This window comes from Lathamus discolor, chromosome 4, assembly GCF_037157495.1.
Source record: "Lathamus discolor isolate bLatDis1 chromosome 4, bLatDis1.hap1, whole genome shotgun sequence".
Taxonomy (NCBI): Eukaryota; Metazoa; Chordata; class Aves; order Psittaciformes; family Psittacidae; genus Lathamus; species Lathamus discolor.
Genome location: NC_088887.1, coordinates 17,912,019 through 17,937,129, shown reverse-complemented (window position 1 = coordinate 17,937,129; position 25,111 = coordinate 17,912,019). Strand labels below are relative to the sequence as shown.

The 25,111-nt window shown below is 46.8% G+C and overlaps 1 protein-coding gene and 1 long non-coding RNA gene across 2 annotated transcripts in view; one reads left to right on the top strand and one right to left on the bottom strand.

Moving 5' to 3' along the window:
- The first annotated feature begins 10,153 nt into the window (after positions 1-10,153).
- The window catches only part of CD80 (CD80 molecule), a 25,727-nt gene continuing 10,769 nt past the window's right edge, over positions 10,154-25,111 (top strand). The window contains exons 1-3 of the mRNA XM_065676420.1: positions 10,154-10,454; positions 10,597-10,703; positions 22,257-22,601. Coding sequence (XP_065532492.1) covers positions 10,616-10,703; positions 22,257-22,601 — 433 coding nt within the window. The 5' untranslated portion in view covers positions 10,154-10,454; positions 10,597-10,615. The remainder of the gene's footprint in view (positions 10,455-10,596; positions 10,704-22,256; positions 22,602-25,111) is intronic.
- On the bottom strand, positions 19,876-23,384 carry LOC136013100 (uncharacterized). Its single transcript, XR_010612144.1, has 3 exons — positions 23,355-23,384; positions 21,853-21,886; positions 19,876-20,353 (listed from the first exon to the last, which is right to left on the bottom strand). It is a non-coding gene; the product is annotated as an uncharacterized LOC136013100 (long non-coding RNA).

Sequence of the window (25,111 nt, the reverse complement as noted above, 5' to 3'; positions counted from 1 at the left end):
GGAGCTGAGGACTGGAATAGCAAAAACAAGATGAAAGTCAGCAGCACAGAGTGCAAGCTTGCGCATGCAGAAAGTAGCTGTAGGACATTTTGCTCTCAGCTTGTTCCCTGCCATTCCAAGAAATTACAGAGGAAGGGGGGTTTTGACTGATAAACAATGTGTTCTCACCATAGTGCAGCCAAGAAAAAGAAGGTGACCACAGATGAGATCTCCCTCCCCAGCTGATTCAAAGGCACCTTTGAATGGCTATGGATGTGCAGGGCCCTGCAGTGAGCATACAGGGTGGCTCTTGGCAGCCCTGGCAGGCTGACAGAGGACAGTGCAGTGTGGGGAGAGACCAAGACAGCATGGCCAGTGCCCAGAGGTGTGCAGGGACTTGGCTGCTGGGTGAGAGAAGCACTATGGTAGTGACAGCAGGGTCCTGATGCTGTAAAATGCATGGTGCCAGTGCCTCACCAGGGCATGGGACAGCCAGTCTGAGCCTGTGCCTCTCCACAAGCCCACTTCAAAGCCACATTCATCCAACAGGGCTGGCTATGCCAGGTCTCTACTGCTCAAATTGCCACCTTACCCTGGGGTAGATCTTTTCTGTGGTAGCAGAGACAGGGCTGAATGCTTGGAAGAGCTCTGCCAGACATATTTGCTTCAGACTTACTTTGAAAGGGTATCCTGGTGGTGATGGAGGAGCTGAATTCAACAGGCAGCCTCACCTGAGCCTCACAGCAAGTGGATGGTGCCCCTGAAGGAAGGCACAACCAAATAAAAAGTACCTATGCCCTAAAAGTCCGAGTGTTTCCATCAAAAAAGTGATACTCATGTGAAGGGGGAGTCCCATGGCTCGCGCTTACAGAAAATCACTTTTTTCTTAGGTTCAGAGGGAAAAGAAACAGACCAAAGCTAGACACCACATTTAGGTTTGAGGTTCAAATGTTTTCAGGTTTGGTTCTTGTTTCAGGTTTTGGGGGCTTTTGCTTTTGTCTGTTTTCTCCTGAACTCCCCCTCCCACCTTCAACTGTCAACCTGACAGGTTTCTGGAACTGAGTCCTTCTGAGCTTTGCTTCCTGAAAGCCCTGACTTTGCATTTCCCATGTTGACATCTCATTTGTGTGTACACTAGAGTGAGCTATGCCTGTGGATCCATCAGCAAGGACAAATACATGGCTGTGTCTAAATAAGCAATCAGGCAAAAAATGTTGGTTTTGGCAAAAAAACCACTCCAACATGAGGAGTGGCCAGTCCGCAGGTTGTCAGCACAACCTTGCTGCAGATGGAGGTTTTGGAGGCTTTCTGTACTGATCTCTCTCCCGAGTACATGTACACTGAAGCCAGCTAGCGCTTTTTAGCACACATATGGGCAAATTTTTTCAAAGGGTTGGAAAAAGAAGGAGCCCTGACAATGCTCTTCTGACCATAGAATTTCTTGTTGCAATGCAGGAACAAGCCTGGTAAGAACTTACAGGCACAAACACAGCACAAGGAATAAAGCTTCTTATTTTCTTACTGTTAGTCTTAGAAATAGATGTTTTGTTATTTCTTTTTTCTCTTTTTTTCTTTTCTTCTTTTCTCTTCTTTTCTTTTTGCTAGGTGGATTTTTTTAATACATTGGTCTAAACCATATCTGGTGTATAAAATTTCATCCCAGCAGAGCTAGTGCCTTTAAAATGAAGCCTAACCACAACCAAAGCAGAGGACAATGCCTAACAGCACTGATTACAGGTAGTGCTCTCAGCTGTGCTTTTAACAGAGGTGGTAATTCTGCTCTTTAGGCATTACTCCCATTGAAATCAGTGTTGCAGTTTATATACAAGTCTGTGTCAGAATGACAGTGACACCTACAAGCACTGTGCTTGTCCGTATGCAGAAATTGCAGGTAGGAAGCTGGGCTGCAGGATAGCAGCATGCTCATTAATTCTAATTAACTCCTCATTTACATGCTGTTAGTGGCCAGGGGGGTGTGATTTCCCTTACTTGACTCTCAAAGACAGGAGAAGTCCAAACACAATGTCTTGGGTGAAATTATATATGACAGTCTGAGCTGATTTCATGCCCGGCTTTTGCCAGCAGAGACCTGTCCCTTCTCTCTGCCCACAGTCCACCAGATCTTACTGCTGATGCTGGTGCTTGGGCTCATCTAACATCCCAGTAAATTGATGCAACTCACAAAGATAGGCAAGAAAAGCAAGTTTATTTAATTTTTTTTCTTTGCTGGGTTAGTGTTTTGAATGAGATTCCAAGGGGGCACTGAGGGGTGAATGTTCCAGGCTGAGCTTTGTCCCTCTCTCTGATCAACCATATGGAAGTAATTCTTGGTAATTTGGCAAGCCTGCATCTTAGAAACCAAGCACCATGTGAATCGACTGTGGATTACTGAAATCAAAACAACATTCTGACAAGCAAAACCCATTTACAGGTTGACAGCCCTTAGTTACATTAACATTAATTCCTCAAGTGGCCAGGACAAATGCCCAGCAGACCTCATGTAGAAGGCAGATCTGAAGAGCTGCTTCTCAAACATGCTACTTCATACCTTGATTCTTTCCTTTTACACATGCATTTTTGCATCCACAATTCATCATGTTGACACATATGCTTAAACATTTATTTGCTTATGTTTGCACTGTTGTCAGTTTCTCATTGTCACTGTGGTTTTATGATTTGGACAGCTTGAACTTCCGTGGACCTTTGCGAAACCTCTAGGACTGGAGTCTAGAGGTTCTCAGTGTACTCCACTATCTTGTCTCAATGTACTCCACTATGAAGCCAACTCAGAGCCTTACGCTTTTTTCCCCATAAAACACAAGGGCAAGCTCTGTTTCCCAGGCAAGAGCAGTACCATCCTGTCTGGGTAAGAACCAGACTGAAAATCATCTTCCCCATGATGCAGTCACTTGTGCCAAACAGCAAAATGCCTCATTAGGCAAGCTTTGCAGGGACCTGGCTGTCCTCAGCTGCACTCCGGCACTGCTGATGGAGCAGGGATCGTAGGTGTCTTGCCTGTGGAAGAAGCAAGGCTCCAGGAGCCTTCTGAGGCAGGAGAACTGGGGAGGGACTGTGCTGTGAACACGCACCCTGGTGCACTACACAGAGCCCTCTGAGGTCAGGCAGGGCCCATTTCAATGCATGCTCATTGCTGCATTTAAATCTCTTCTGTGTAACAGCACAAAGAATAGAAAATACAGCTCAGCATGTGTTGCCAGGTTCTGCCTTTCAGTGGTGTCTACCTGGTCGCTTGCCTGGTGCAGCAGCCAGTGCTGCTGCATGTTGCTGTATTGTCCTTGCTGCAGACAGGGTGGTCAGGATGAGGCCATCTCAGCCGGAGTCATACTCCCGTGCTGACAGTGCTGCCATGCCCTGCCAGCCTATGCTGCTTGTGAAAATAGGATCAACAGCCCCCTTATTAGCCAGCAGAAACCTACAATGCAACCAGGACAAATAGTAATGTACAGCACAGTACAGCCAGTGACAAAGTCTGAGCCACCTATGGGCTGAAATAGCTGGTGTGAAGGTTAAAAAACCAAAATCACTCTGTGTCTTCTTCACAGCCTGGTGCTGCCAAGGGCTGTGACTCACTGGCAGTGAGATCTGGCACAGCCATTGCAGGCAGTACAGCCTGATTTATTGAGGAGAACCAGTGTATCTGCTGCTTTGCCTTTGCACGCTGGGGTGGAAACCATGGGAGATCAGTTTTTCCTTTATGAGCAGGTGATCCATGTCTGCTGCAAGGGAAGAGCTTGCAGATATACTCTGGGGAGTAGGGAGTGGATGAGGCAGTGTGAGTGAATGAGGGAGTGAGAGTGAGTGCCAGCTTGCATGACATGAGGCAGAGACCTCTTCACTTTCTCCTGAGTGGACCATGAGAGCACACTGAGCTCTTCTGTGTGGTGGTTACATAAACAGTGATGCCTCAAAACAACAAGGCACTGAGTGGGTCACATACAGCAGTTTGCTGTGAAGGTGATTGAAGAAGGTTAATCCCAGATTGTTAAGGCAACTTTGTATTTGGCAAGAAGCCCTGGTGCTTTGAGCAGTAAAAATCAAATATCCGTGCAGTAATCTGGTTGAAGTTACACTTGCTAAACAATGTGGGTGCATTTTACATTTACTTGTACTCGTTTCCCACATTTCTCCCTCTCTGTTTCTAAGTTCAAAAGATTTGTTTAACTTGATTTGTCACTCCTGACTTACCATGGCACAGCAGACATAGTACCTGTGCTTTCTAATGCACTGTATCACCAATACATGTTACCTGTCTGTGCATGGCCAGTACAGCACCAGGCACTTGCCTGCCCTAGGTGTTGCTAAACACTGGTCCCAGCTGGGCACTGTGCTTGTGATACATGTTCGGTCCACAGCACACTTTGATAGCAGTGGCACTCTGCCTAGGTCTTAGGACAGCCAAGTTTAGCTCTTCAGATTACTGAGATAAGGAATCTGGATTTGACTTCTGACATCTGTGTAGTGACAATGGGAAACAGAGTCTGTCTCCTAGCTTGATGTTATCTGACTGCAAAGCTCTTAGCCCTCTGAAAGGCCTGCCACAGCATACAATCCACTCTTGAAGGCCTGAAGACCGCTGGTCTCTGGAGCATGCATCACACTGGACATGCTGCAGAACAATGGTGCACCAAGCCCAGAGCACTGTATAGGGGCAAAGCCTGGCTCTGAGCCCATCTCCCAGGTTTAAATTGGCTTCCAGAAAGTCCAGTGATGAATTCCTTGGGCCTAGGATAGTGAAGGAGCATAGCACCTAGGGGATGATGCCCGGGGAGAGATTGCCTGCGAACCTTGGCTGAACACAAGGGGAGAACTGAGCGCTGCATGGGGGCACTGGCTGAGGTTTCCTCCTTCAGTTGGCCAGAGCACCAGGGCATGTGGAACATCATACCCTCCTTGAAGGGTCTAGGACATGAGAGGAGCAGGCTCCCTACCGTGCTCGGAGGGGTCGGTGCTGTCTGTCCTGCCATGATGAAATTAGATTGCAGAGGTGAAACCTGCTCTTGTTTCCTGAAAGTCCTTTTATTTTCTTTTCTGTAAACATACCATCCTTGAGCTCTAATCTGTGCTGAGATGAAGCATTTAACTTCTTCAAATCTTGCCAGCTTTACAGTCGGAAGGCTGGGGACAGCTAGGGGGAAAAACAAGAACAAGAAGTCTCTTGAGCTGTGGGGTTGTTTTTATTTTCCTTCGTAAGATGAAAGTGTTTTTCTGTGACCTGAAACTGTTGGATTTTCCTCTTTCCCCACAAATTTTTTTTTTCTGTTGTTACTGAAGTTGTGTAGGAGACAGTTTGCGTGAATGGCTTAACTTCTCAGGCCTTAGATCTCTTAGTAAGGCTGCCTTCTGCCCTTCTCTTCCATAAAAAAAGAGGTGCCATTTACTTACACTGATGACCTTACACTGATGAGTGCCATCAGTTGAATTCAATTCATTACTCCATATACTTCGTGTTCCACATGCTGCTGTTGGAGCCATCAAATGCTGATAGGATAAGAGAAAATGGCCTCAAGTTGTGCCAGGGGAGGTTTGGACTGGATGTCAGGAAAAAGTTCCTCACTAGAAGAGTTGTCAAGTGTTGGAACTGACTGCGTAGGGAAGTGGTGGAATCACCATCCCTGGAGGTTTTTAGAAGACGTGTAGATGTGGCCGTCAGGGACCTGGTTTAGTGGTGGGCTTGGCAGTGCTGGTTAACAGTTGGACTTGATGACCTGAAAGATTTTTTCCAACCTAACGTTCTATGACTCTATGAATAAACTTCCTAAAAAATGTTACTCTGCTTTGCAATGGGATCGTTTCTCTGACAAAGATGTTTTTAGGGCACTTGAGCAACCATTTTTTTGGTGATGTACATCTCTGGAAACACATCTTGGATGCTTGCTATTCAACCTGGACATTCTCATATTAAAAGAGTGCAGATGTGCTTTTAGTTCAAATTAACAGAGATGGGAATGTCTATTCACATTAAAAACAATAAAAGGGATCCCAGATCTGTAGGAGGGACTGTGGTTATGAATCCTCTTCAGAGAGCAGGTGCTGTGTTTTGGTTTGCAGTATTTACTCAGCTCTGCCCTTTCTGGTATTTCTCTGAGGTGTTTGTTTTTACCAATCACTAAATGATCAAAATAATGATGTTTGACTTTGTGTTTCTGTAGTGGTGGGTTTGCATTTGGAAAAAGTTGGTGATGTCAGTGAGTCTATAGGAAAAATCTAGCAGTGACGAATTTGAACAGCCTTCCATTTCTACCACAAGTGCTGATTAGTGAAATGAATTTATGTAGCACATACACTGTGAAAATTCACGTCTTTTCTGCTTTTTCACTAATGCTTTTGTTGTGAAAGCAAAGGAAAAATGTGGTATTTTTGATGCTGTCACATCTTCCTCTTTTCCACAATACTTATTTTTAGCAGCATTTAAAGACCATTCCTTATTAAACCCAGGCTTCCCTCTTGCCATAGTTTAAGCCCAGCGGGTAACTCAGAACCACACAGCCACTTGCTCACTCCCCGCTTCTTCCCTCCCTGCTCCCAGAGGGATGGGGAAGAGAATGGAAATAATGTAACTCCCATGGTTTGACATAAGAGCAGTCCACTAAGGTATAACACAAACCACTACTGCTACCACCAATGATAATAATGATAAAGGAAATAACAAGGGGAGAGAATACAATCGCTCACCAGCCACCAACCAATATCCAGTTGAACCCAGGACAGCTCTTCAGGTTCCACTGCTGCTTCTATCCATTTAAACCTGTTTCTGGAGCATATATAGGTGAAATGCTGAAGGCCTATTAAAAGTGCACAAGAAAGTTTATTCCTATGGGGATTTTGCTGTGAATTAGTGGGCTTATATTACCTGCTATAGTGATCAAAGAAAGAAGTCTTTGCTGAACTGTGGCTTTAATATGTATGAGTCCTTCAACTTTGTTAGTATCCTAAGGATGCGTAATACCTCTTCCCTTGAAGTAATGGTTTCCAAGAATCAAGAATGTGTGCTTAGGGAAGCTTTAAGTGATGGAAAAATCATGACTTCTGCCCCGATCAAAGCAAAAACAAAGCACTTGACCACTACACTCTTTGTTATTGCAGTGTTCTCATAACTGGGGAGCTCTCTGAAGGCGAAAATACTGAGAGCCAGGATACCTAGAAAAAGAGAAGGAGCTCTGACCAAGAATAGCATCTCGAGTGAGTTCAGCTGTCTAGCTAAAATCTAGGCAGCCTTGATGAAGCAATCAGCTGCTCTGGTTTCCTCTGTGGGTAACAAGGGGCTATGATGCCTCCTTGCTACAGAATGGGAACTGATGAGCTCCATCGGTTTCCCTGGGACTGCTCATCTAAAAGCAGGGTTAAACCTTGTGGAAAAAATGCAGATGTGGATATGACAGGCTGGAGTTTCACTTTAGCTGTAATATGGTAGGATGGCAGAGATATATATATATATTTTTTTTTTTAAGAGCAAGCATGAATTCCAATGAAAGTGAACAGCTATAACAGGGTTGCTAGTAACAGTAACTCAATAATGATGCAGGATACATGATTAGACTAAGAGTAGGAAGTGCCCATCTGACTTGCAGACCTGCCTGAGATCTAGGACATTGACCTGGGGAAACAAGGTAAAAATGGCTGTAATGATATTAATGATAATAATGATATTAATGATAGTAATGTAATGATAGTAATGATATTTTTCTCTGAATACCATGAAGACACTTGTATGTTAACACATGGTCCTAGTGTCATCTGCATTTGCAAACAGTTACAGTAGTCCTGTTAGAAAATGCATGGGTAGAATACAAATGAGCAGGATTTAAATCAGAGCCCAAATCACAAAACATGTGTACTAGAAACCCCACAATGGAGATACACATAGTCCCAGTTTGACTCAATAGCAAAGTGTTCTCTGCCGCATCATATAGAATGAGTTTCTTCCGTACAGAAAAGATGTAAGCTCTTCTTCTGGTACTTGATTTCTCTATAGAATACTACCTAGTTAATTATGTTGAAATAAAACTCTGATTTATATTGCAATCCAGTAAGCCCTATTCACTCCTACATCAGTTCATTTGATCCATCTAATCCATCTAATTCAAGGAATCTATACTGAAGAAAATATGAAGCAACATAAAGGTAAATAATTTCTGATAAAAAGGATGTATTTGCTTTAAATCAAAGTAATTTAAATGAACATGAGCCGGCAGTGTGCGCTCGCAGACCAGAAAGCCAACCGTATCCTGGGCTGCATCAAAAGGAGCATGACCAGCAGGTCGAAGGAGGTGATCCTGCCCCTCTACTCTGCTCTTGTGAGACCTCACCTGGAGTATTGTGTGCAGTTCTAGTGTCCTCAGCATAAAAAAGGACATGGAACTGTTGGAACAAGTCCAGAGGAGGCCACAAGGATGATCAGGGGACTGGAACACCTCCCGTATGAAGACAGGCTGAGGAAGTTGGGGCTTTTCAGCCTGGAGAAGAGAAGGCTGCGTGGAGACCTCATAGCAGCCTTCCAGTACCTGAAGGGGGCCTATAGGGATGCTGGGGAGGGACTCTTCATCAGGGACTGTAGTGACAGGACAAGGGGTAATGGGTTCAAACTTAAACAGGGGAAGTTTAGATTGGCTATAAGGAGGAAATTCTTTCCTGTTAGGGTGGTGAGACACTGGAATGGGTTGCCCAGGGAGGTTGCGAGTGCTCCATCCCTGGTGGTGTTCAAGGCCAGGTTGGATGAAGCCTTGTGTGGGATGGGTTAGTATGAGGTGTCCCTGCCTATGGCAGGGGGGTTGGACCTAGATGATCTTGAGGTCCTTTCCAACCCTAACTAATCTATGATTCTATGATTCTAAATCAGCAAGCTGGACATATGCATTGCACTGTATTCTTTTTTTTACTTGAAGAAAATCAGGTTTTCATTGGTGTGCAGCCCTTTTGCTGTGATTATTACAGCTAAATATAACCCCTTACACTATACTAGTGTTTGTTTTATTTTGCAGGAGGGTGTGCGGTAGCTGTACAAGTCTACATCACTTAGTGTGTATTTACTCCCTCAAACTCTTATTTACTAAGCAGTTTGTTCTGCTGTCTAACCTTCGCTTCAGGCCGGTTTTGTTTGGCCAGTCAGGTTCATGAGGGTTCTGCCCTTCCAGGCTTTAAAGATGGCCCATTCCTCTACCTTGCCCCGTCTGAAGCCCAGGTGAGCTGAGGAGCTGGAGGAAGGGGCTGGTGGTGGGTGCCTGCTGGAGGAGGGGGGACCCAGAGTTGGGAAGGCACGTTCTCCCTCTGTCTCTCCTGCCAGGGCTGGTGGATGCTCTCCAGAGCCTGCTTGGTTCTGGTGGTGCATCCAGCAGATGCTCCCTGTTTGGACACGTGGCTGTGGCAGCCAACATGTGCAACTGAAGTGGTCTTTCTTGAATTTTTTTTATGTAACTGAGCTTGATACATTACATTCAGCTGGCCCTGAAATGACAGTGTGGGTTTTTTCCTAATTTAAAATGTAATTTTTTAGGATTATTCATAGAACCATAGAACCACAGACTGGTTTGGTTTGGAAAGGACCTTAAAATATCATTCAGTTCCAACCCCCTGCCACAGGCAGGGGCACTTTCCACTCCAGCAGGTTGCTCCAAGCCCTGTCCAACCTGACCTTGAACACTGCCAGGGATGGGGCAGCCACAGCTTCTCTGGGCACCCTGTGCCAGCACCCTCACAGGGAAGAGCTTCTGCCTAAGAGCTCCTCTCAGTCTCCCCTCTGGCAGGTTAAAGTGTCCTGTCACTACATGCCCTTGTAAAAAGTCCCCCCCACATTTCCTATAGGCCTCCTTTACGTACTGGAAAGGCTACAGTAAGGTCTCCCCAGAGCCTTCTCTTCAGGCTGAACAAGCCCGCCTCTCTCAGCCTGTCTGTGTAGCAGAGGTGTTCTAGCCCTTAGATCATCTCCATGGCCCTCCTCTAGATGCACTCGAGCAGGGCCATGTCCCTCTTGTGCTGGGGGCTCCAGAGCTGCACACAGCACCGCAGGTGGGGTCTCATGAGAGCCCAGCAGAGGGGAAGAATCACTGCTGGCTCGTTGGGCTGCAGGTGCATGCTGCCAGCAAGTAGCATCAGCTGTTTAGCTTGGTTGCATTTAAGCTCCAACTGAGAAGCCCCACCAGTGTGAGCACTGCCTGACGTGTCCATTCAGCATGTGATGGTTATGTGCAGGGCTTTTTCCTGCTCCTTCACCCCTCCTGCCCCCTTGCTGGAAGCACATCCAAACCAGCACCGAGGGCTGAAGGCGGCACCCACGCCCTTACGCAAGCCCATAAGGAAGCTGTAGGCGGGCATGAGGTGACTTATGAGGCTGAGCACCCGCCTGCGCCTGACTTTCCCCTTGCCCTGGTGTGGAGCGAGCGCCTTGGTGGCCCTGCTGCAGGAGCTGCGCAGCCATGGCCTGGCACTGAGCCCCCTCTCTGCCTCAGGGGGAGCCACAGGTACCCTGTGAGGGAAGTGCAAAGGGCTGTGCTTGTGCTCGTGGTTTCTTGGGGCGGCAGTGGGCAGGAAGGAAAGGGACGTGGTGGCAAGTGATATGGCTCCTCAGGTGCTGCTCCCTGATCTGTGTCCCCTCTCCTCCAGGCCCAGGAGCTACGGGAAGATGGTGTGCCTGCCCGCCGCCCCACTGGCACTGGTGCTGAGGAGGTGGCTGGGGATCTGGCTCTTCGTGCTGCTCTGCCTTAGTTTAGGTAAGCAGGACACGCTGGTGTGGGAGCACAGCAGGGGTTGTGCTGGGCCAGGGCACCTGTGTATGTGTCGGCAGGGGATGGTAGCCCCCGGGGTACTTGCTCTGGTGCCTCCTGCCAGGGCAGGGTTTGGGGTGGCTGGCTCTGCTAACCATGGCGACGAGCACGGAGGTCCCTGGAGCTCTCAGCTCTCCGAGCCAGTCACACCTGCGGGTGGTCACCCCTCCCACTGCAGTGGGGAAAGAGTGTTTTCGGGGCAGCTGATGTCTGTGGGTAGCATGTGGTGCAGCCCGTCGGGCTTTGGATTTGGTGGTAGAGTGGTTTCTTCAGTGTTTTGGGTCGATAGAAGTGAGCATGCGGTGGGGAAGACAGGACAGCGTGGTGGGTTGGAGGGCTCTCCGCTGCCCAGATAGCACAGGACACAGTGAGAACTTTCCCCAGCAGCACAAGTCCCTGTCAGAGGACTGCAAGGGCATCCTTCTCTGAGGAGCTACTTGTTGAAGTCCACAGGACCCTCCTGACCTCAAGAGGCTTGGGATGAGTCCTCCTAGCTGTGTGAGGCGTTAACCATGAAACCACGCAAAACTCACCTCTGAGCTGGGGTTTGTTGTGGATGCAAACCAGATTGTGCTTATTGCCAATGTTAGTGTCTCTATGCAGCTAATGATACTCTAGAGCAAATCTGGGCTGAACTGAGGCTTTGATTAAAAACCAAGTGATGCAAAATTTTCTTTTCATGCCGATGTTTTGAAACTGGGAGATATTTGATGCTGAATTTCATTCTGAGTTTCAGTCTCAGAATCTTAAAGCATAACTCAGATTTTAATGAGGATTGAATCTCAGAGCTCACTTGCAGAGAAAGCAGCCACCTCAAAAGCTGCTCATGAGTTCTCTGCTCTCCTGTCTTCCACCTTCTCCAGCCTTTGTGCTTGTGAAGCACCTATCAATCACGGATGTATTTTGCCTGTACTGCAATGGGCAAACAATTTATCACATGCAGAACTGTTTCTCTCTCTCTTTGATGAACTTGTGGTATGTTATTAATGTAATTATAAGCATGTGGTAATTCACCAGTCATCTAGTTTCTCTAAAAATAATGCTGATTCCAGGGCCAAAACCCAGCAATACGTGGATATACAGTATGATGCATGCTAATGTCCAGTACTAGAAACGGAAATTTGATAACAGAAAACCAGGTGTTCCTATAGTTGTTCTTTTTTTTGATATGGTTTGCTAAATGAATGATAGGTTATCCTGCCTTCTCCCTCTGTGTCTTAAGCCCGCTTGTAACTTTGAAATCCCCAGCCCAGTTTCAACCACATTTGACAGGAAGGCAAAGCTGGCAGAGATGCAGTGCCCTTGCTTGTTATATGGAAGCTGTTGGCTAGCCACAAGCAGCACCCCAGCAGCCGGAGGCCGTGGGGTGTACATGAGGGTGTCCTTATGGTGAGCTGACAGGGCAGAAGGCAGCTGAGAGGGGCTGTAAGGATCATGGGGGCATCAAGGGCTTGGGAATGGGCTGGAAGGCATGGGGAAAGGTGCCAGGGCTGGCAAAAATAAGGCTCAAATCCGTAGGCCAGCAGAAATTGGTCATCCTCTTGCTGAGAAGACTTACTTCTCCAAATCTATCAATTACAAAATTCTGAGGTTTATTTCGGGGTGTGTGTGTGTGTGCACTATTTTAAAGCATTATATCAGCTTTTTGAGAATAAATGTTAGATGCTTCCCACTCAATAAGTCAATGGCAGTGCTGGTGCCTCAGGTTTCTCAGCAGACTGGTAAGAGCAGCACAGCCAATGCAATTCCTTTCTCTCTCTGTATTCAAGCAGGCACACCTTGCCACCTTTCTCTCCAAAAAGAGGTATTCCTACAGTAGTGACCTTTGAAAATATATGGTACAGTACCCACAAACAAATGGTTTTAAAAGCTTCACTGGGACTTGTAGCTGATGCCTTCCCTAGATGGCCCACAGGGACCACAAGGTTCGACTTGTGACTTTGCTGTGGCAAAACAGTGAAGCCCTGGGCGTCTGCCATCTCCCTGCCATTGCCCTTCTCACACATTGTTAAGCAGGTCACCAAAACCAGCATTTACAGAACTGATTCCACAGGGGGCTGCTTATGTCCACATCAAAGCACAGTTGGCACCCAGAGCCTGTGGCTACATCTTGCATCCTTGGGTTTAGTTCAGGCATCCTGGTGCTTGCACAGCTCAGAGCTGTACAGCTCCAAAAGGTCAGTTAGCATGCTAAGATGAAAGCAGGTGCTCTCTGTACAGCCTGTGTGAGTAAAATGGTAATATAGGGAAATGCCAGGCTGAATTTTCACATCTCATCAGTAGAAGGCATTAGTGGGGGGCTTTATTAAAAAGGATTATTTGAAGGTTGTATTTCATAGGAAATTATCTACGCCCAAGCTATGTAGATACATGTGTTTGCCCTTGAGTTGAATTTTGCTGCTGAAGTGCCAGTGTAATTTAAAGCTGAGATGTTGTCTGCTGCTGGAGACACTGATGTGCATGAATACCCTGCTGTCTCAGCACAGTGGAAAAGTGGTGGAGCAGCCTTGATTACAGCACAAACTTACTTACTTATGGTCTGAACACATTGCCAGGCTCGTTTTTCTCCTACCATTGCACCTTCACACCTTCCAAAAGTCAGCAGGATCTTCTCAGTCCCAGTTTGTTGTACTAGGAAAATGTTGCTAGAAGTTCCTCAGTAAGGCCTTTCCCTGCCCTGTGTGCAAACACAGGCACAAAGCAAGCCCAGCTTTGTGTCCATGGAGCATTCCTTTTAAGTTTCCCTAGAGTCTTTTCTTCTGACTGGGGACCACCTAGTTCTTAGTTTCTTCCCAATAGTGAAAAGTTTTGGGAAGTTTTGAGGAAAATCCCTACAGCTTTTCTGAGTTATTGGAGAGTTGGGCTGGGGAGGGAATATCCACTTCTCTCCCCATTGCTAGCAAGCACTGTCTTAGAGTAACTCACTCTGGTAATCCCCTCTTGCATGTTACTGCCAATAAAGTGCTTGGAGTGGAGCTGGGTTTCAGAAAAGAGGGTTGGGAATAAGAAAGATTCCTTGTTTCGTGGCCACCCCCCAACACTGAAGTGCCTGTCAATGAGCTTTAGGGTGCTTAGCATGTACTTCCTATGTCCACTTTGGTATGGGTTCATGGGGGAGATTGCAGAAGCTTTTCTGTATGTACCGGATTTGCCTACTTTATCACTGGATGCAAATTGAGTTTCCATCTTATTGCTCTTGCCTTCAGCTCGTTTTTTACATTTCTGTTTCGGATGAGTTTCTGTCTCCTCCTGTTCCAGACATGCAGAAAATAAATGACTTTGGTTGAAAAACAAGAGCAGTGGAACTAAGGAACTCCTTTGTCTGTCTGTCCAGAGTGAAACCTGCTGTAACAGCTTGTCTGGGGAAACAGAAACCCTACTAAAGGCTCCTAATTTTGCTTATGGACTTTGTTGGGGGTTTGTTAAAATGAAAAAATTCTTTAGGAAAATAAAAATTAAATGTAGACAAGCTTCATTCTTGCACTGTCAAAATGCAGCTTTACACCTGCATACCAAGTGTGTAAAGCTACCAAACATTCCTTTCACCCACAGTTTCTTTTTCCCAGTGGAATCAGAATGAACCCAGGTAGCTCCAGTGAGCTCACATTAGTCTGAAGGCAACAGCTTTTTTGCCTTTCTTGGATCACTGAGACATTTGTATCCTTTTTGCAACTTGAATGTCAGACATCCCTGCACTTAAACATGCAAAGTTTGGGGCTGAAGATTTTATGCTTTGCAGTAGGTTACCAACAGAAGCTGCTACCCTGCACACGCTCCCATCTCTCCTGCTCATTGCTGCCTCGGTTCTGAGTTACAAGCATGATTTAATGGGAGTAATTAATCTGACATAAACGAAGGCTGCCACTGACTGGGTTATCCCCCTGCCTTGCCAGTGATAAGTTCATTTTCTGCAGGGGTCAGCCTGGGCTCTCCAGTGCCAGTTTGCTTTTATACCCAACACTGCGTTACTTTGGAGGCTGCGCAGATGAGGGGGCAAACAGTTTATTGCCACCAAAAGGTGCAGTCCTGCCCCCCTCTCCTCTGTTTCTAGCTATGCAAGCCTCCTCTTCCTTGCACTGGTTCTAGTACATTTCTGATCCTTGGGTGATCCAGCTTGCTTAGCAGAAAGTTTCTTTTTTCCCCTTGTTTTACACCAGTGTGGCATGTTGAACCAGCCTCTGAAGAGCCCTGAAAGGAAAGCAGTGGGAGGGAGCTTGTGCGGTTGGAAGAGAGCTCCCCAGTGGGGAGCCAGATCTCCTCTGCTCATGTGGAGAAGGCCAGTTTGTCTTCCGGCTGCACCCACAGGTTGTGCCAGGCTGGAGGAGAATTTCCACATTCAGAGAAACCCTTCTTCCTTTTAAACATGTGTGTCCTACTGTAAGTGCTGTGCACATGTGGACGCGGTGTTCTTCATGAGGTGGCAAGGCAAGTGTACTGAATGCTGTGAAATCTGTTTGCTTGGCAAAAGGGGGGCGGTTTTGTTTGTAAATAGATACACTTTATTTGTAGCTGTTGTGTCCCCTTGGAGGGGCATCACCATCGGGAGCCTCAGGAGGTCATTTGAGAATATGTAAATCTTCCCCAATGCAGAATGCCACAGGCTTTATTTCTGCTTTTTCACTGTTATGCTTTTAAAATATCATTGGTCCCAGGGGACTCCCTGGCTGAAAATAAAAGTGCTGACTGCTGGTAACAGTGGCGCTTCTGGCTACACTGTGCTCAAAAGGCATTGAGCTTTTGGTGAGCCCAGAATGCTACTGTATCATAGAAGTTGTTAGAAAGACCATGGAGCAAGTCTCTGTGTGCACCACTACTCACGCCATAGCAGGAACCCTCAGGTGTAGTTTTAAGCACACAGCAGACAAGTATTTCTTCCCTGTGCCAAGGGAAGTGCATCAGTCTGAAGAGACTGTTGGACTGCTTCCTACAAGCTAAGGAGCCCCTTCCCTGAGCCACCTTGCAAGTGCCCACAGCGGCCCCTACACAAGTCTGTCATTTCACTCCCTCTGTGACTTTTAGAGCTTTAAGACATCTCTGGACTGCTTTGGTCTCCTTTACTTAGTCATCCTTCAGTTAATTACGATTCGCCATGCTGCACTTTTATACAGGGCTGTTTAATCTCTGCTCCAGCCAGCCCAGGGTCATTGCTAAGGCTGTCACCTGCAAAGTGTTCCTGAGTTGGTGCCTGAGCAGGGACCAGGTTTTTACAATGAGATAATGGTTGGCAGGCCTGTAGCCTTGTTTGTTGCACTGCTGAATGCTGCTGTGGGCAAGTCCTTCAGAAGCAAAAAAAGAAATAATTAAAAATTATAACTTTTCTACTTTTGCGAGGGCTTATGTGAGATTTCCTGGTTACTGGACACTTTCTGTTAGTTTCAAAAGAGGGCTGGCTACTTGGGGAGCACATGAGGCAGTGAGATTTAGCAAGCACTGTAGAAAACTGTGGCCTTAAGCAGTGGAGAGGACCTCTACTTCAAAAGCTGAGCTGAGGACAGCAGCATGTGTGGCAGTGGTGCTGGAGGAGTTAGGAAAATTATCTGAGAACATCTTCAGCTGGGAGATAAATATAGAGGAAGTACAAAGTGATCCAGTCAGCGAGAGACAAAGTCTGCAGGGGGAAAAATTAACAGATTTATTTTTGTCCTTGTGTGTGACAGATCTCCGCCAAAGGCCTGTCTTACACAACCGCTACATCCAGTTTCTGCCCCAAAACTCGAAATCGCAAGAGTGCTGAGCCAGTTGCAGGAATTTGATCTTGAAAGGAACTAATATATGCAAATCCCATGAGGACAGAGGACATCCAGATTTAGTGTCTCCCCCTGCCCTTTTTAATTCTAGTGGGGTCACCCATGACACAGGCTATGAGTAGAGAAACGGGGAAGTTCACACTCTCCCTCTGCTCCTTTCTCCAAGTCAAAGAAGTCCTTCTGTCCCCACTGTCAAGATAAGCAAGCGCTCCTTCCTCTCTTCCCCAAGCAACATAATGTGGAGGACTCCGCATCAAAGGGGAAGATCTTAAGACAGGATATAGTCCCCATCCCACCCCCAAGACCTTTGGCATCTCATGTCCAGCTCCTTGCTTGGCTCTGATCTTCTGGCTAGGGCCACAACGAGAAATCTGCTGACTGATTTGCGGAGAGTTGCGATCTTACTCATGTTGTAAGCAAAGCAGACTGGACATACCCAGGCAGTGGGCTTGTCCCAGCTCTGGCAGTGGTGACTCAGAAAGCGGTAGATCTTTATCTCAAGAAGTACCGAAACATGGGCTGGAGCAAGAGGGCATGATACCAGCTGTCTGGAGCTGCCCCAGCCCCTTCACCAAAGGATTTCAGATTCCCTTTCATCTCCTCAGTTGCTAGTTGCAGATCATGGAGCTTTTTGTGGTAATGGAGTTTCCTTCCCTTTGAAGCCAGGCTTTTGACAGGGTTGTGACTTGGTAACAGCTCTTCCTTTCCTTCTCTATCTGGCCAGATTGCCTTGATGACTTTTGTGGCAAAAAGGCTACCCAAGTATGTGAAATGAGCTCTCTAGTGGGCAGTGATTAGGACTGGAGAAAGCAAGGCTTTTGGTGTGTAACCTGCAAAGGAAACTGCAGTCACATGGAGGGCTTCAGCAGGAATACTCGTGTCTAAGAAACTGGGCCCATATCGAACGCTGGCATGTGTTGAGGGCACCCTGTGAACCACTCTAAAATGAGTGTTACCTGCAGTACATCTCCACTTATCAAAGTAGGCTCAGGGAAACAAGTAAGATAGATAATTTAATTTGGTATCAATAGGGCCTCAAGCTGCTGGAAAAAAATGGCATTAGTACACACCCCCAAAGATGGGCTGTCTTTCTGTCTATAAACACAGGAAGGTGTCCTCTGGTTGTCTCATCAATTCCTGACTTCAAGATTTTCTTCACTACAGGCTTTGCATGCGAAACAAAAAAGCATTAAATGAAATGAAGGTTGCTGAAGGAATCAGGCACCAAAACACCATGTGGATGTTCTAATCATTGCTAAATCAAGCAGTGTAGAGCTGGGCAAAGCAAGGTTACAGTTTTGTTTAGGAGGAATGTGGCAATGTGAAGATGGGAAGTGCATAAAGCCATGTCAGGGGAGCCGAGCCCTTGCTGTATTGCTCCAAGCAGTGCACCATGAGGTTACAGCGCAGAAGCAAACAGAGATGAACTTTTAGATAAACCTCTTCACACTGCTTCCCTGCTTCAGGCCTGCCATGACATCATCGTAACGTAGGATTAATCCTGTCACTCAGTTGCTGGAGGCACACTTGACTAGCAGGTATGGGAAAGTGGAACCACTGCCAAATGAAGTGCATCATTGTTTTTCTTCCTTCTCTTCAGCTCCTCTCTCTCACTGCATTTGGGATGAGTAAGGCAACATGACCTCCCAAGAGGCGACTGTGGCATGAATGAAGCCATCTGGGTTTGCAGCTGCATCAACAGGCCTGTGGCCTGTGATGGGAATGTTAGGCTTGGGGTTGTGCAAAGGGAAAGAGCCACCCCTCCGTTCGCTGCATGCTGAGACTTCCCTTTGCGTGCCTCTATTTGGTGGATTGGGGTCTGGGTAGAAGGTTAATATACAGTCACAGACTCCTTAAAGAGGACAGCCGGGAGGGCCTGCCAGCACTCACTTTTCTCTCTTTCATCCCATCTTTCTCATTGTATGGAGTCATTACAGTGAAAAGGTACTGCTGAAATTATGTCCCCATGCAGAGGTTATCTAATAGGGTCTTTCTGTGATCAGTGTGCTCACAGGAATCTGTCACAACACTGGTTTAAATACAAAGCATTTCTTCATGTGTTCCAGTGTAGCACAGGACATTTGCTGAATTTTAACCCCATGAAAAGCCTGGGGAAAATCTGATTCCTCACTGCTAAAATCATCTGGGATAAAGAAAAGTCCAAGGGGGAGTGTCTAGTTCTTTAAAGACTCAGCTTTTCAAAATTTCTCAGATTTTCAACTATCTATCTTGGTTGGAAATCCCTGTAAAATACTGTGTTGTCCTCAAAGGATAAATCCTACAAGTTTGGGGCAAATGTGCTATTCACAGAAAATGAGGCTGCAGGATTACCCAGGGACTGCTAGGTATGATTCCTACACCAACCCCAGGGGATGGCCTCCAGGTGAAAGCTGCAGCTCCACAAGATGTGTTTTCCTCAGCTGGCGCAGCCACAGTTACCAGAAGTGCCCTTGCCTCACGACGGCACACTGTGCATCTCCTCCCAGAGCTGCCCCAAGCCCCTTTTACCAGCCCCTGCACAACAGTGTCAGGACCCTGGCAGAGCAGGAGTCCCATATGCATGGTCTTAGGCAAAGTTCAGTGATGCTAATAATTTAAGAGTAGAGAGACCGACTGCTGTTGCAAAGATAAATAGGGAAACTTACAGATAAAAAACAATGCAAGGCTGTTTTGACCCTCCTGGTTTTGGAGGGCCACCAGCAGTTTGCCTCAGAGCTTTTTGCAAGAATGTCCATCTAAAAAATGTTCGGATCCACAGTCTTTCTTGCTGCTTACGCAGGGGCAAAAGATCCAGGCCCACCAAGGAGGACTTTTCCCATCATGTCTTGCTTTGTGGGTTGTGTGCAAAGCCAGGTAACATGAGGCAAGACCAAAAAAAGTCAAAGCAGTTTAGAAGAGCAGAGAAATTTGGAACAGAGGGGAAAGAGAGTGGCTTTGGGGTTTTCAGGAGTTACCTGAAGGCTTCCAGCAGTTCAGTGCTGTTTCTCTAGAGCATTATGTGGTCTTTTACTGCCTTTTGCAGTCAAGCATCTCTGCAGGACTTCTGTGTCAGGGGCAATCTGCTCTCCTGTACCTCCTGACTTTATGTGTAGTAGGATAACCAAGCTTCTGTGATTGTGGCATTTCTGAAACATGACTTGGACAAGGAGTGAAGGAAATAGGAATACAGGCTCAAGAACTCTCCTGCTTGCTGACTCTGAAAGCATATAAGAAAGGATGGTTTTCCTCTGCACTCATTTCTAAGTAGCCCTGCTGTATGTGGCATCTGCAGCACACGTATAGTTGGAACGGAGCATGTTTTTCTGCCTAGGGCAGAAGTCAGCCCTTTAATCAGGTCAGTGTTGCCTCACACTGTGGCCTCCCAGTGATGGAGCTGTGTGTGTGGATGGTTGGGACTGGATGGGCTTTGGAGGGGGGGGGAGGCTGGGAAAGGGGGGATCTTTCTTTTCTAGAAGTCATTAAAAATTATTTGCATGGTGGGTACCTCCTGCACAGCCTGGTCACAGAGAGCATTCAGCACAGAAACGGGACAGAACTGGATTTTCATTTTTGCTTTGCAGTTCATCTTTAAAGTGAAAGGGGACTTTTGTGGGGCTGAATGACTCTTCAAGGACTTTGGTTCCTTCAGGCTTGCAGCATTCAGGTTGCAGTTTCAAGGGTGCAGAGCCTTTTAAGGGTAGATGTGACATCAGCAGGAGTTTCCAAACCCTGCACATGTACTGCCAAGAAGGTTTTTGTTCTCCTTTTGGTTGCAAAGGAGACTCTTAGGGGCAAGGTGCGGAGAACCTCATGTAACTCATGATGTGATGTCACCCTGACATTTGCTGTGTGCCTACTCTTCCACTGCTGCTGCAAAAGAAAACAGAAAATTGTCTTTATTAGGGTCCACAGTCCCAAAGTTCGGACTGGCTGCTCTTGTGAGTCTCTCCAGCAATAGAGCTGAACCGTGAGAGCAAGCAAAGATGTGGTTGCGGGAAAAAACACACAAAATGCTTGCAGATACACAGGAGGAGGAACTTCAAAACTCAGCCTAAACTGGGCTGCTTTTAAGGTGAATGCTTTTTCACACAGCATGTAATCAAACTGTGCAATTCATCATCACAGGATGTTGTGGAAGCCAAGAAATATACATGCATTCCTGAAGGAGCAAAACTCTTCCTCAAGGGGTAGGTCTAGCAGTAGTGATGAAACTGCTGATGTCAAGAAACCATAAAATGCCTGGCTGCCAAAGGTTGCAAGGTATGGCAGTTCTTGTCCCATGCAGAGTGGAAGAGCTAATTTTTCTACCATTTTGCTACTGGTTGCTGACTGATAGAGGTCAGAGGGCTGAGTGGGCTCACGGTCTGCCACAGTTTGGTTGTTCAGAGTCTGCAGTGCATTATAAGGGGAAGTACAAGACTGGGGGGGGAAACTGAATCTTTCCCTTTGGAAGACCAGTGAAGTGGCTGAGCAGAGGAAAATCAGTTAAATGAGAAGTTTCAGGGGAGGAATTGGGGAATTTGAATCTTCTCTGTCCTGAGGCCATCTTTTTCCTTGTTTTCTGCTCTCAGCCCATGGAGTGCAACAGACTGGTACCCTCCCTTCCTTGAAATGGGTGCTAATGGTAATGAGGCTGAGGCAACAGGGCAAATGTAAAGCAACCCAAATTTTTGGACTAACAAAGCAGGATGCACAGGGATAAGTCTCATCCTGAAGGTTGCACAAACCCGCATGAAAGCTCAACCACCTGCCCTGACCTTGGTGAAGCACAGGACAGCACATTAATATCGGGTCACTCTTCCAGCAACAGCAGGAGCTCCTTGCTAAACTGCTCCCTTGCATGTTAAGTCCTGGCTCCCGAGAGCACCTACCCACTGGAGAAGAATTAGAGTGGGAAAACAGGGCTGATCACTGGCATGGAGTGCAGAGAAGCTGCAGTGTGAAGCAGGGGGATTGCTGCTAGTGTGGTCAAAGTTGTACCTGATTTCTCCTGCCAGGAGCTCAGGTTATTACAAGAGGCACATGCCTGTGTACTAGATATGGCACCAACACAGTCCCTGAGTGGGAGGTGGGGAATGCCTGTGCTGTTTTGCAAGTAATCCCAAGGGAGGCCCATGGGCCCTTACAAATACAAGTTTGTTTTAGCTAGACTAGCCAAAATTGTTCATTTGCTAATACTAGAAGACAGATGACAGTGTGGCTGTAAACTTTGTTTATCATCGTAGGGCTGCTTCCAGCTTCTGGGATATTGAAATATTCAGGGTTTTTCTTTGGAAAAAAAAAAAAAAATAAAGAACTCTTCCAAACAAACCCTGGAACCCCCAGACTTACAGACCACTCTGGCTCTGTGTGACACACAGGAAACTCACCGGAGGGTGACACAGATTTTCCAAACACTGAGGTCTGAAAAGGAAGAGCAGAGTATATAGCAGTTTGGGAATGTATGTTTTTATACCTTGACATGAATAATGACAAATCTTTACACTGAGGTGTTTAAGGAGCCACCAAAATTTCTGTTCAGGCAGGTAACTCTCCTGCCTTTGCCTTCAGAAATCATTTGTTCAGGATCCTAAGTAGCACTGGAGCATCATGTAAGAGGCAATGCTAAGGGAGGCTTCTCCTCAGTGCAGAGCTGAAGCTATAAACAGCCCTGTGGGTGTTGAGGTACATTAACAAGTGCAGATAGAGCTGAAAGAACTGAGCTGTATGCAGCAGGACCTGGCACAAGGCTATAGCACTGTCTCACTGACTTTTCTTTGACCCCCACATACAGGCTATGCACAGGAGAAGAAAGTAGTCAAAAGTAAAGTGGGAGAAAAAGTTGGCCTGCCTTGTTGTCATGAAATTCCCAGCTCAGAAAGCCTACAGAACTACCGTGTCTACTGGCAGAAGAACATTACAGAGGTAGTGCTTGCCTATGCAGCAGGGGAGAGGATCTCTGAGCACAACTCTGCCCGATATGAAAACCGGACAGAGATAGACCCCAGGAACCTCACCCTGTGGATCTCCCCCATGGAAATCCTGGACAATGGCCCTTACTGGTGTGTGGTTCAGCACCTCAGATCTTCACAGAACTCCGTGGTTGTGTGTAATGAGCCTGTCAACCTCTTTGTTACAGGTAGGTGGATTGCCTCCCTACACCTGAGACTTTCTGGTGCCATCCCAGGGTAAAGGACACTCCTCCAAGTGTTAGTCATAGTACAGCAGATAGACTTGCACTAAGAAGCCTCAAAGAGTGGCAGAAGTTGTGTTAACTGTTTCCATTTTAGCAGCTTTCCCCCTTACTTTTCCAAAGCTACCCCTGGTGCAGAAAATTTGCCTTTCCCACCACCAGCCCAACATCCTCCCCTTGATGCCTCCCTCTTGGAAAAAGACACACACACACACACACACCATACACCCCCCCCCCCCCCCGACACTTTCCCAGGTATCACTGCTGGTGGGTGCCCTAGGCCGCCTCTGCCCTCTGCTGTCTTCTGGGCAGAGTAGAGACTAAGCCCTTGGTGCATGGGAAGCATCCAAGCTGAAAGAGGAATGGAGTGGCATTGCTTTTCTGTGACCCTGTAACATCCCAACCCTGCACCAACACCCTTGGGAAGCCCAGGCTCTTGGGGAGCTGGCCAGATCACTGGCTTCACTGCAGCTCCACAACCTAAGGCTGAACTCAGCTGGAGATTGGAGGCTTTTCATCTTAAAGAAACAACCCAAGTTCTTTTGCTCAAAACGAATCTGAATCTTTTCTTGGTGGCTACAAGAAGTTCCATTGACATTATTTTCCATTTCTATCACTGTTTTTGTAGCAGTTGGTTTCAACCAAAGGCAGAGATATTGGTAGCACATATAAATGTATACATACATACATTTGAATTACCTTTAGCAGCAGAGTTCCAGGAATCTTCCAGACAAGTGAATGAGCTTTCTCTATCTGGAATGAGATTTGTCAGCAAAATAAAAACAAGCTCCCAAGAACTGGCCATTGCTTGCTTGTCTGAAGGCATTGTGGGCATATGTGCAAAGAGATAAATTTAGTGATATTTCTGGGAACTGATATGAAGAAAACAGAAGTGCACTGCCAGCACCCTCTCTAGCCATGAGGGCTGAGGAGTTAACCACATGAAAAATGTGAAACAATGGATCTCTTTTACTCCCCACAAATACTCCAGTTTCTTTCCTTCCAGAAATCCCCTTGCTGTCTTAACAGAACAGTTGTAATAATAGTGGTAGACTTCTGCTCCCTTTGGTAAAGCGGGATCAGTTGTTGAGGGGTCCAAGAGAGGGACTAAAATGAGAAAGGCAGAAAGGTGTTACTCCCTTAGGGAGCCTTAGTGAAGCTGGCTGGGATGTTTGAATGGACTTACTTACTTTCCAGACTGGACATCAAAGCTATATTGCTCAACAGATGGTGGGCCTGGAAGGAAACCCAGGTCTCTCCTTGTCTCCTGGTCAGCTGTGCAGTGCTGAGGAAGTTACCTTTTCATTAGGTATTAGTTATTTGGCCTGGCCCACGAGTTTGTGGTCAGCAGAAGCCATGGAAGATGCACTACAACCACAAGGCCACCTGCCTTATGCAGATCCCAGCAGTCATGTGGTCAAATCAGGTGAGGCAGGCAGGGAGCAGTTGCAGACAAAACATTAGCTGCTCCAAAAAGGGTCATTTTGCAGTGTGTTGAGCTACCTGCTGCAGTTCTCTGCCTGGTCTTGCTCTGGCTGGGGCGAGAGCCTGAGGGGTGTAGAGGCTACAGACCTACAGCATGCCAGGGAGGGAAGGAGAACTTGTTCATTTTGACAGCAGTCATATTGGTGTGACTTCAGCCCAACAGAAAGCCACATGCTGAGTTACTTTTTCTGATTGGTGCCTCTCTTGCTAAAGATGTGGTCCCACTGAGATTTTTCCAGTGGTACAGTTGCCTTAAGTAGTTCCTTTGCCACCCCTTCCCTCTTCCTCCTCACCCTGGACTGTTTATGGCAACCTGTGGGCATCCTCAGTCGTACCAATGCAACTGTTTACAGTAACCAGGTGAACCAAATTGGCAAAGGGAAGCAGACTAAAATGGGACACCACCTTTCTTCTCCTTCTTCACTCTTATTAGTCCTCTCATCCATTTCACCATGCAGCCTTACAAACACATTTGACCAGGCAGGAAGGCATGGAACAAGCTGTGTGGGTGGGAAGCCTCTGAAAACTCTTTGGCAAAAGTCCAGTGAGAACACGGTCCGAGAGGCCCTGTGTGCTGCTATGCATTTTTGCAATTACTAGTACAACTTGGTCTTGCTCTCAGCTGGGCCTTCTGGAGAGGCTTATTACATACAGAAAATGTAGCTCAGTCTCTTGCTGGCCAGCCCAGCAGAGAGAAACAAGGGAAAGGGCTCACCTCCTTTCCCAGCAGAGATGGACCCTCTGGGAGCTTCTGGCTGGGAAGGGACTAACGAGGGAGGGGAAAGGAAATTGTCTGCCTGTAATATGGATTTTTATTCAGTCCCATGTTTCTCTTTCCTGTTTTATGATTCCTTCTGTTGTTCCATAAACTGCTGTATGTAGAGAGAACTGGTGGCAATGGAGAGGTGGGGTCATGAAGCGTGTGTACTGCCCAGGGGGCAGAAGAAGCAAAGGCCAAGGGCTTATCCAGG